This window comes from Castanea sativa, chromosome 2 (genome assembly GCF_040712315.1).
Source record: "Castanea sativa cultivar Marrone di Chiusa Pesio chromosome 2, ASM4071231v1".
In the NCBI taxonomy this organism is placed as follows: domain Eukaryota; kingdom Viridiplantae; phylum Streptophyta; class Magnoliopsida; order Fagales; family Fagaceae; genus Castanea; species Castanea sativa.
Window position 1 is genome coordinate 47,820,925 of NC_134014.1, and position 12,208 is coordinate 47,833,132.

Sequence of the window (12,208 nt, forward strand, 5' to 3'; positions counted from 1 at the left end):
TCTCATTACTGACTTCATTTGATTTGGGTTGTACTACTAATGGCCGTGTCTAGGCCTTTGCTTATTTCTTCTTTTCTTCTCACATACTTATCTTCTTCTTTTTTCTTCTTCTTTATAAGGAAATTAATTCTTTCACCAATTCTTTTCTATAGAAACTTTTCATGGTTTTCTCTGCTAATTCTTTTTTCTTTCATTCAAGAGGTCTGCTACCCAATTCAATGAATATGTTGCGGAAGACCATTCTTAGTCTTTTTATATTTCCACCCTTATTCGAAGGGATTGTTAGCTCATAAGATCATTCTTGATCTCCTTTATTACCTCCATCCCTTATTTAAAGGGAATATTTGCCCCATTCAAGGGCTGTCTCTACAAAAGACAATTCTTAATCTCTTTTTCTACCACTACCCTCCTTCAAAGGGATTATTGCCCCATTCAAGGGTCTTTTTGCAATAGGTCATTTTTATCCCCTTTTTTTTTCTACCTCTACCCTCATTCAAAGGGATTACTGCCCCATTCAAGAGTCTTTTGCATACCTCTACCCTCATTCAAATGGATTATTGCCACATTCAAGGGTCTTTTTGTAATAGGCCATTCTTAGCCTTCTTCTTTTTTACCTCTATCCTCATTCGAAGGGATTATTACCCCATTCCAGGGTTTTTTGCATACCTCTACCCTCATTCAAAGGGATTATTGCCTCATTCAAGGGTCTTTTTGTAATAGGTCATTCTTAGCCCCTTTATTTATCTCTACCCTCATTCAAAGGGATTATTGCTCCATTTAAAGGTCTTTTTTTACCTCTACCCTCATTCAAAGGGATTACTACCCCATTCAAGGGTTTTCTTGCAACAAGATATTCTTAACCTCATTTTTTTTTACTCTACCCTCATTTGAAGGGATTATTGCCCCATTCAAAATTCGTTTGCATACCTCTACCCTCATTCAAAGGGATTATTGTCTCATTCAAAGGTCTTTTTGCAATAAGTCATTCTTAGCCTCTTTTTTTTACCTCTACCCTCATTCGAAGGGATTATTACCTCATTCATGGGTCTTTTCATTCAAAAGGATTATTGCCCCATTCAATGGTATTTTGCATACCTCTACCCTCATTCAAAGGGATTATTGCCCCATTCAAGGGTCTTTTTGCAGTAGGCCATTCTTAACCTCTTGTTCTACCTCTACTCTCATTCAAAGGGATTACTGCCCATTCAAGGGTCTTTTGAATACCTCTACCCTCATTCAAAGGGATTATTGATGATGATGTGTATATTCTTCTCTTTGCATTCACGAATATTCATTCCTTTTGCTCATTTCAAACAAAGTGTAGAGCTAACATTGCAAACCATCATCATAACAAAGTACTCTTTCATTTGCTGATAATGCTTTTTGGTGTGTTGACGAACGCATGTATTTTTTGCCAGGATAAAGTTTCTGTGTAGAAGAATGCTGAGCTTTGTAGAAAGGAAAGCTTCTTTCAGTGATGATGTATTTATAGAGGACCTCATTATTTGGAGCTACTACTAATATGGGCAAATGTATTGTTGCAATAGTAGAGGACCTTGCAGCCCCCAAGATCATCAATACTCTTGTACCTTTGCCGTTCACATTGCGGGCTGTTTTTGATTCTGCCACAAATTCTGGTTTTGTTGCTTGAATTTCTTCAAACTAGATATCTCAAAAACTTATGGATGTCTAGTTTCCATAGGTTCTAGACTCATGCAATTTGGAGCTACGGTTGATGAGATACTGTGCCTAGAAAGGAGATGATGCGGTGTAGAAATTTGTGTAGCATGTTTCTTGGAAAATTAATTCCTCCTCATCCTGAAGAGATATCATTAAGCCCTCTTTTTGTAGAGTAGCTAATCCATCATAAATTAATGTGGTCAAGGCCGTTTGCACTTTTTGTTGCTGGATTTTTATAGATGATTGTACGAAATTGCCCCCAAAATAGTCTTTTAACTTGAAAATAATGTAGTAGTATTTTTAATCAAGGTTTTGACATTTTGATGATATTCATCTATTTTAACTCCAATTTTGGCCCATAAACTGTCATTTTAAATGTAGTTTTATTATATTTGATGAGAAATTATGACCGTCATTTAGCTAAGATCATCATTAACCAAGAGAAGACGGTACGCATTTACTACGCTCAGTAATGACAAAATGTAACGGACGGAGCAACGGTCACAGAATGAGCTGTGAACTTCAGATAAAGATTTTGTAACGCAAAGCCGTTGAGCATAAATACAGCTATTCTTTACCCATTAATGAGGCACACAACTATAAAAGAGAAAGCAACTGAAGTTAAAGGTACACACAAATACTCTACAAAAATCACTCTCCAGTCAATTCTCTCTAAAATCTTTCTCCTTTACTGACTTAAGCATCAGAGGCGGTTTGGCTAACACCACACCGGTGTGTTACTCTTCCACCTAGTTCATTTTGCAAGTTTTCCTCCAACAGAGACGACACCAATCAGAGCTTTGTCCATCCACTATGACAAGGAGCTCAACTGCTGATTTCTTGCATCATCAATATTTAAGATGGGAAAAAATTTATCTCAATCGGACGGTCATATCTTTGTTCAACGTTTTTACTAGTCCTAGTTAGGATTAGTCAACGTTGGTCAAACTTAGCCCAAAATGGCAAATTTGGGATTTTGAACTCTTGGACTACCAAAGTGTTTTATCCAACATCTGATCCGGTTAAATAGAAATTTTTTTTCATGTAATTCCACACACACACACACACGCACACACATACACACATATACATATATATATTACGTTTAAAGACACGATTTTGGCTTTTTAGGGCTTAAACTTGTGTTATGGCATGCTATTCAAGACGAGACAAAATACAGTATCAACAACTATATATTAAAGGGGCTCCAAGCTAAGGTCTATTCTCCCATGTACCTCCACACTGAATCCTAAGGCTTTTTGTGATGCAAAATGGGCCTGTATCCCCTGATACTTGAAAATCTTTAAATGGATACGAGTGTACGAAGCATATAGAAATTGATTGTCACTTGACTTTTGTAAGGCTAGGGTATCATTCGGAACTTAGCTGTCATCAAGTTGTAGATGTGTTTAGTAAAGCTATAGCCTCCTATGTTTTTAAAACTCGCATGTAAGATGAGCTTATTAATAAACATATGATATCCTCTGCAACAAGATGAGGAGGTTTTTACCGCGCTTGTCATCTTGATGGGAAATGTTAAAACGCAAGTCAAAATGTCGTCTCATGAAGTCGCTTATTAGGACATGTTGTACTAAACATGTCGTCTCATGAAAGCTAAACTCGAGCTACTCCTAGCGGCCCTCTTCAAAACATCCATTAATTGAGTAGAGTGGGTAGCACATGCAGACTTAAGAGGCTTACACACGACCTTTGCTGATTTGTTATTGTTGTGTTGGTGGTGTTAATTAGGCTAATTAAATTTATGTTAATTATTAAAGTCAGTTCAGTTAGTTTTGAAATGGTTAGTTAGTTTTGCAACTTTTCTTACTCTATTTTAGCATATAATAAATAACAGAGCCTTGAAATTGGTGTTTCATTTGGATCAATAAAATTGATCTTCTTTTTATTTCAATTATAGATCAATTTTAACAGTATGCCTACAACCAAACCACATAATTTTATGTTCACATACAATCATTATAACTAACTATACTCACGACAACTTAAAATCAAGGCTTTCACTATCTCATAACTGTTGCGTAGAAATGAGATATGTTCAGTCAATTTCGACAGGGAATCATAGGCCAAATCCACCCTTATTGAAGTGCTTGCACACGATGAATTATATTTCATAATAATTACTAAGACAGCATTATGTTATGCAATCACTCATGACTTCACCATTATATATGATGTTGATCGTTGTTTACCAAAGCAGAAATGCAACCGCATAAATAAAACTAATAGGATACCTCTATTACTTCTACTACCTTTTTTTTTTTTTAAGAACTTATTACTTCTACTACTTTTTGCATGTCGTGCTATCACAAAATATAGGATTATATTAGCAAAAAGTTTGATCAAACTGTGGCTATAGAAAAGTTACTCATGAATCATGAGCAAAACAAATTCTAAGATTAAACAAATGCATAATATTATTAGAGAGTAGCGTTTCCAAGTGTAAAGCCAATTTCCATGCTCCTTTCCGCTAATATCGCTTAAAGACAGAAGAGAAGCTTATAAAAGCAGCCTATTGGCTTCAAAGCTTTCATGAAGTTTGGTTGCATTAAAAAGACACCTGCCTGAGTGACTTTTAAAACTCCTGAATGAAAAGAAAGTCCATTTTCAGCTAACGTAGAACTTCATAAGAAGCAGAGATATCTGATTCAAATTGCTTAGAACCAGCTAAGCAAATTCCACACAAGCACACTCACACACACACAGATTGAGTGAGCCAGTCTCCATGCCTGACTCAGGGCTAGTTGTTTGTTCTCTTCCGTCCATCCTAGCTCTACTTCTGATCTTCATTCTCGTCAAACGAAAGAAAAGCAGACTCAATCTCCCACCAGGCAAATTGGGCTGGCCTTTTCTTGGTGAAACTATTGGCTATCTTAAGCCTTACTCTGCTACTTCAATTGGAAACTTCATGGAGCAACACATATCAAGGTAAAATCACACACATCAACAAAATAAAGACTTCAAAACCGAAGTACCATGTTCTGTTCTATACAAAATATAGCACTTAAAAAGCTAAAGCTCTTACTCATTCTGCAGGTATGGAAAAATTTATAAGTCTAACTTGTTTGGAGAGCCAACAATAGTTTCGGCAGATGCTGGGCTAAATAGATTCATCTTACAAAACGAAGGAAGATTATTTGAATGCAGCTATCCTAGAAGCATAGGTGGAATTCTAGGAAAATGGTCTATGTTGGTATTAGTTGGAGACATGCATAGAGACATGAGGAGTATCTCACTCAACTTCTTGAGCCATGCCAGGCTTAGAACCCATCTATTGAGAGAGGTGGAGAAGCATACCTTGTTTGTACTCAGCTCCTGGAAAGAGAATTCTGTATTTTCAGCACAAGATGAAGCCAAGAAGGTAAAAAAAAAGTGTAAAAGTAGTATGTTGTTGTATTCAAAAAGACAAATTTATTAATTGGATCATCTTAGCTTATTAACTAGAATTGCAGTTTACCTTCAATTTAATGGCAAAACATATCATGAGCATGGATCCTGGAGTTCCTGAAACTGAGCAGCTTAAGAAAGAATATGTTACCTTTATGAAAGGAGTTGTGTCTGCTCCTTTGAATTTTCCTGGGACTGCATATAGAAGGGCCTTACAGGTAATTGTTCATTTTAGCCCATTGGACTATAATTCTGAATGTTTAATTTAATACAAAGTCTTGGTTTTTTCACTTGCTTCTTCTTGTTTGATATATACTCTGCCTGCTTCACAGTCTCGATCAACTATCCTGAAGTTTATTGAGCACAAAATGGAAGATAGAATAGAGAAAATGAGGGAGGGGAGAGAAACTTTGGATGATGATGATCTTCTTGGATGGGTCTTGAAGCATTCTAATCTTTCCACTGAACAAATTCTTGACTTGATTCTGAGCTTACTCTTTGCTGGCCATGAAACTTCATCAGTAGCCATAGCTTTAGCTATATACTTCTTGCAAGGTTGTCCTAATGCTATTCAACAACTAAGAGTAAGTATATACCTTCTTGGAGGCATTTATTTTTAAGTTTTATGGTATCATTTTTAAAGTCTTTTTTGTGTGTGTATTCAGGAAGAGCACCATGAAATTGCAAGTGCCAAAAAGCAATTAGGAGAAATTGAATTGAATTGGGATGACTACAAGAAAATGGAATTCACACAATGTGTAAGCTTTCTCAGAAGTATTAAAATAATATTGTACTAAAATTATTGGAACTTACAAATGAAATTATCTATTAAAATATAATATATATATATATATATATATATTTATATTCTGTGTCTCGTGAAGGTTATTAGTGAGACACTGAGGCTTGGTAATGTAGTGAGGTTTCTCCACAGAAAGGCATTAAAAGATGTTCGGTATAGAGGTAGGACAAGTCACATAAAATTAGTGTTTTCAATGAATGATTGCCGGAATCTGACCCGGTTTGAATTTTTTTTTTTCTTTTTGAGTTTTAAAAATTGTTTTTTTCATTCTGTTTGAAAGGTTATGACATTCCATGTGGATGGAAAGTGCTTCCGGTGATATCAGCCGTGCATTTGGATCCTTTACTTTTTGACCAGCCTCAACAATTCAATCCATGGAGATGGCAGGTCAGTACTGAGAGCCTTTGACAGCATGCCTTCCATGATGAACATCATTTTTTTATTACTACTATTATATTTTGGTAAAAAAAAATTATTAAATAGAATAGAGGGAAACAAAAGCTGAATAGGTTTTGATTAAGCAGAGGTCCCCCAGGCACTTTCATTGGTTTATTGCTGTGGCTCTCACTGGCAAGAATTGGATGATTGGTTGTAGACCCACTTTTGATAATTTGATTCTCTGCCAATTTATTAATGTCTGAGAACGGTGGATTGCTGTCAAAATTAATTAAGTAGATTTAGTTTTGTTTCCCGTTTTGTTATTTTGGTTTTCTTGACAATGATAACAGAGAATCCAACACTGCTCCTTAACTGTTGAAAACTTCATTACGGTTATGTTTATTAGATTATTTGGTCAAATTCCAACAGATAAAGTTCATTAAATACTTGCACATTAACATTAAAAAATAAAGTAAATTCAAAGTTCATCAAAGGTTAACAGGCACTTAAATAGAGCCGATGTGGTTAACTTTTAGCCAACTTTATAGGGTGTAGAGCTGATAGAGAGATAATTTTTAGCCAACTTTACTGAGAATAGAGCTATTAGAGGGTTTTCTTTTTAAATTTCGCTTGTCATTTTAAAAGTATTTTTAGTTTTGTTATTTAATTCATACCTATTTTCTATTAGTTGGGCCCACAATAACTCATCCTTAACCAATAACATTTTCCCTAAAATGAATATCTTCGCATAATTGAATGATGAGGAGAATAAAACCAAAGCAAATAGACTCTAGCTAGTACCGTTTATGAGTAGAAGAATAACAGAATAGAATAGGAGAAGAAAAGGGTATTGTAACATTCTATAAAAGCCGTTCATATCTGTCTGCATTTAGGATAAGGCATCAAGATAGTTACAAAGGCATGCTACGATCTCATGGATTTCCTTCCTGATGAACTGTCATGATCAATGAACCAATGTTTCACACTGTACGGCCACTGGCCTCACAAGTTGTGATCATCTCTCTCTCTCTCTCTGGTCTGCGTGCGTGTGGGGGGGCCTGGGGTTTGACATGATTAAAGCCCATGTGGATGTGGGGTTCTCACATGCACGTGCATGAGTGCTTTTTCCCTGTGGGCCATTTCACAAACTGGTCCTAACCAAATTCTAAAAAAGATAAAGGGAAAAAGAGAAAACTTGGTTGGAGATATTTTAGGGTTTGTTTGATATAAAAAAAAAATGGAATTATGTAGTTTGATAAATCACATAAGTGAATGTGTTTTCAAAAAATTATAATGCAATGGTTCAAATGAGTCGGAGAAATTTTTTCCAACCTATTATTTGATTTTTTTCTAATCTATTATGTGACAGTTTAAATGATTCATTATGTTATCTAAACAATTCATATGACTATAAATATACATAAACATTCATTTAAGTATTCATGTAAGGAATAAGGAAAAAAAATGTTCATTATTTTTTTTAAAGCAATCTATTTTTATAGTATATCAAATTGATATCTTCTAAATTACTAATTATGAAAATAAAACTAAACAGGCCCTTACTTTCTAAAGCATAAAAGCTAATTAAAGGTGGAGAAGAGCATGGAACTCTGCAAATTAATAAGGATTATATTATTAATAAATATAGTGCGACAATGATGAAATGCCCATAAGATGAGTCTGGCAAATTATTATTCTCAAAGTTGTTAACCTCATCTTCATTTATAGAATACCACAATTTTTTGAGAATGGTGTTAGAATTACTATTAACTTTTGTTCATCAAAAAAGAATTGCTACTAACTTTTTAGCATTTGTCTCTCTTTTCTTTAATTGTAATAGTTAGAAAGGCATTTTCCTTTATTTGAACCAAGTATAACTTGCCACACGTGAGTGTCCACATATATTTTCCTCAATTAGTATCATCTTTTCAATCTAGAGAGTGACAAAGCTTGTGTTTTATAGTGTTAGTGTTAACGTACCCTTGAGGGAAAAAGACAGCCTCTTGTTTAGTATATTGGATATTCGGAAGTAAATTTGGTACCTGTCTATTCTGTCATCGTAATCCGTAAGCTGAGCCCTATCTCAAACGAGTCTTTGATCAATAGTTCCTGAACTTGTGTCGTTCGGTTTTTTATTAACTAGTTCCTATCAGTAGGGTTCTGTGTAACCCGTGTGCCCTTCTTGTGAGCGTAGCCACAAGTGTCTAGCTAGTGGAGTACTGTATTGTGATACAATAAAGAAAGTGAATAGTAGATATAATTATTGGGTTCAAACTTCAAACTTCAAACTTAAAACAGAAACTCTCTCGTATAGCGTGATCTCACTTGGAAAATTTAGGACATAGAAGAAAGAGACAATTACGAAAATTTGTCTCAAAAGGACCATGAAACACAGCGGTAGAGATTGAAAGTTATTAATCTTTGTCAGAGTCGTTGCTAGAAAGATCGATATATGTTTTTCTTTTTTCTTTCTCTCTCTCTTTGATAATCAGTCTTCTATTTATGTTGACATGGCATGTAATGATTGAAATAGTGTCATTTCTCTTAGATAGTTAGATATATTAATTACTAACACCATATTTTTTATTCTCCAATAAAAACATACAAATCATATATGCAGTTGTAAAATAATGTTGTGTTTTTAGACTTATCAATGAATGTTAGACTCATCTTCTATGAATTAAGATTATTATTTAAACATTATGATAAAAAGTTGTTTAAACATTCATTTGCTATATTATTGAAGTTCGCAAATCACATTCGTTATTAAATCTATTCATAAATATTGTATAATAAATTTGATAGTAGCTTTAACATTTTTCTATGGTTCATTCCCGTCATGATATTGAGCAGAATAATGCGACGCCGGGATCTTCATCATCTGGTTGCCCTAGCATGACAAGTAGTAACAACTTCTTGCCATTTGGGGGCGGACCGCGACTCTGCACCGGATCAGAATTAGCAAAACTAGAAATGGCAGTTTTCATCCACCATCTAGTCCTCAACTACCACTGGGAATTAGCTGATATAGATCAAGCTTTTGCCTTCCCCTTTGTTGATTTTCCGAAAGGCTTACCAATCAGAGTCCGACACTACACTTTCATATAGTTAATAAAAGACAAAGAGCCCATGCATGATTAAACGATAAAAACAGACCCTTCCTTCAGTCTCAGCCATAGCCTTTCATGGTGGACGTATTAAAAAAAAAGCAAGAAGAGACGACGTGATTGAGTTCTTGGATTTTCCGACGGCTTAATGTAAGTTATTTTGGCATTATTATGTAAGCTCACATGAACAGAAAGGAAGACAAAGAAAATGAAAGTACACAAGACAAGATCCTAGGACCACATATTCCTCTTCCTCCCCCGACCCCTTAAATTGTAAATTTATTGTCCTCTAGTCCCTCGATCTATGTTGGGACTTGGGAGTAATTGTATTCATTTTTAAATATATATTATATATGGTTTTCCTTTAATTAGACGTACTTTTCTGTATCATCCAAATATGATTTGTGTCTTTCATCAATATATATATATATATATATATATATGAATGATTTGTGTCTTATTGCGTTTGATTGAAAGACAAGGGAATCCTAAGAATCTATAATAGAAGATATGGCATAGTGATAGGTCTATTCAGTACTGTTATAATTTTTTTTTTTTTAATTTTGCTAAAGTGCTGTTAGAATTTATTGAGACATATATAACTCCGATAATAGATAGTATATAATATATTGGATTTGAATTGTACCTAAAATTGTAGATAATAGGTCATTTTTGGCATTCAATAATATACCCAACATTAAGCTATGTATTATTAATATTATTCCATATAATTTTTCCCTCGTTGCCTTTTCCTAGAAGCAAACAATGGCCTTGACGTTTGACATGCATATTGATGATGCAAAACCCTCTCGCTTAGCAATAACATTGCTACCTGCAAGAGGAGGCGAGGAGTCTTGAGCTAAAAGTTGGAAATATTGCACAAAATAATAACTGTTGTGATTACGTGAACAAGAACAAGAAGCAAAACAATATTTGTCTAATGAGCGCGCGCACACACACATATATATATATGAATAATTATATATACTTACAAACCAGATGAATGCAGAATGATCAATGTAGATCTGATCAAGATTAGTGTTTGACACTAATTCCTTGAAACAGATTTCACCTCTCACATTATCTTTAGTCTTTACTGGTGCTTTTGAGACTTATATATGGATGTTTGCCTCTTAGAATACAATGATTAACAACACACAAAAGAAGCCCAACAATTTCCATGCAAAGCAAATAAAATTATGCCTTCTTCTTTATGAATGACTATCCAAAAAAAAAACCTTAAAAAAACCTTTTAAAACTTTTTTTTTTAATTACTAAAATGAGATAAAGAAATCTTATTTATAGACACACTTGCACTTATTTAAAAAATGTGCAATAGCAAACCGCCTATTGTTCCATTGTGTTTCGGACGAGCCAAATAGAAATGCACAAATTAAATAAAAAATAATAAGTTGATACTAGGACTTTGCCCAACACTGACACGCGCACTCGTGCCCACGCCAACCAAGTCCAGCTTACCTCAACTCAGTGAGGTGAAACACATACATTTGCGGTGGAAGGTCCACTGGTTATGTCATTCCCTTCCACTAAAGTGGAGTGCCTCTTGGGGCTCAACCCAATACTCAAGTTATATATAAACTCATCATTAATTTAAACTATGTTCAACAAACATTTAGGAGTCGATATCTCATTCACTTTTTCATAATTTTACTGTTTTGGACGAGTGGTCACATTATATAATGTTAACTCCTCGTACAGAAAAATAACTCCCAACTTGGATACACCTCAAAGGATGTGTGAATTCACTTTAATTTTGGCTCATAGATAGCCACCCAAATACTTGCAAAAACCATTTAGGAGTCAATTTTTCATTCACTCTTTAGTAGTTTTGACGTTTTAGACGAGTGATCGCATCACATGATATTAATCTCCTCACAGAGGAGAAGGCCTCCCAACTTGGATCTACCTCAAAGGATATGTGAGTCCATTATAATTTTGGCTCAAAGATAGCCACCAAAATACTTGCAAAAATCATTGAAGAGTCAATTTCTCATTCACTCTTTAATAGTTTTTCCATATTAGACGAGTGGTCACATCACACGATGTAAATCTCCTCATGGAGGAGAATACCACCCAACTCAGATCCACCTCAAAGGAAGTGTTAGTCCATTTTAATTTTGGCTCAAAAATAGCCACCCAAATACTTGCAAAAACCATTTAAGGAGTTAGCTTCTTATTCACTCTTTAATAGTTTTGTTGTTTTAGATGAGTGGTCACATAACATTATGTTAATCTCCTCATGAAGGAGAATCTTCTAACTTGGATCTGCTTCAAAAGATGTGTGAGTCCACTTCAATTTTAGCTCAAAGATAGCCACTCAAATATTTGCAAAAACCATTTAGGAATCAATTTCTCATTCATTCTTTAATTAATTTTTTTTTAGATGAGTGGTTACATCACCTGATATTAATCTCCTCACGGAAGAGAATACCTCCTAACTTGGATCTGCCTCACAGGATGTGAGTCCACTTTAATTTTTGCTCAAAGAAGGCCACCCAAATACTTACAAAAGCCATTTAGGAGTTAATTTCTCATTTACTCTTTAATAGTTTTGTTGTTTTAGACAAGTGGTCACATCACATTATGCTAATCTCCTCACAGAGGAGAATACCTCCCAACTTAGATCCATCTATAAGAATGTGTGAATCCACTTTAATTTTGGATCAAGATAGCCATCCAAATACTTGTAAAATCCATTTTTCCTAACACCACACATAATCAGGAAACTGCTCCCTGCAAAAGTGTCGGTTATAATTATCAGCGTTATAATTTGGTTGGAATGGTCTTCCTCCATCTAAATTGGTGCTCATTGCGA

At 34.7% G+C, this 12,208-nt stretch overlaps 1 protein-coding gene across 1 annotated transcript; it reads left to right on the top strand.

Annotated features, from left to right (window-relative positions):
• The first annotated feature begins 4,230 nt into the window (after positions 1-4,230).
• On the top strand, positions 4,231-9,745 carry LOC142623494 (cholesterol 22-monohydroxylase CYP90B51). Its single transcript, XM_075796925.1, has 8 exons — positions 4,231-4,626; positions 4,735-5,059; positions 5,151-5,303; positions 5,418-5,669; positions 5,751-5,843; positions 5,970-6,048; positions 6,168-6,274; positions 9,119-9,745. The coding sequence occupies exons 1-8, from the start codon at positions 4,424-4,426 to the stop codon at positions 9,371-9,373; spliced, it is 1,467 nt and encodes a 488-aa protein (XP_075653040.1). The 5' UTR covers positions 4,231-4,423; the 3' UTR covers positions 9,374-9,745.
• Positions 9,746-12,208: the final 2,463 nt, after the last annotated feature.

Coding starts and splice junctions, on each gene's coding strand:
- LOC142623494 (XM_075796925.1), top strand. CDS start 4,424: ATGCCTGACTCAGGGCTAGTTGTTTGTTCTCTTCCGTCCATCCTAGCT. Junction 5,304..5,417: donor CATATAGAAGGGCCTTACAG/GTAATTGTTCAT, acceptor CCTGCTTCACAG/TCTCGATCAACTATCCTGAA. Junction 6,275..9,118: donor TCAATCCATGGAGATGGCAG/GTCAGTACTGAG, acceptor GATATTGAGCAG/AATAATGCGACGCCGGGATC.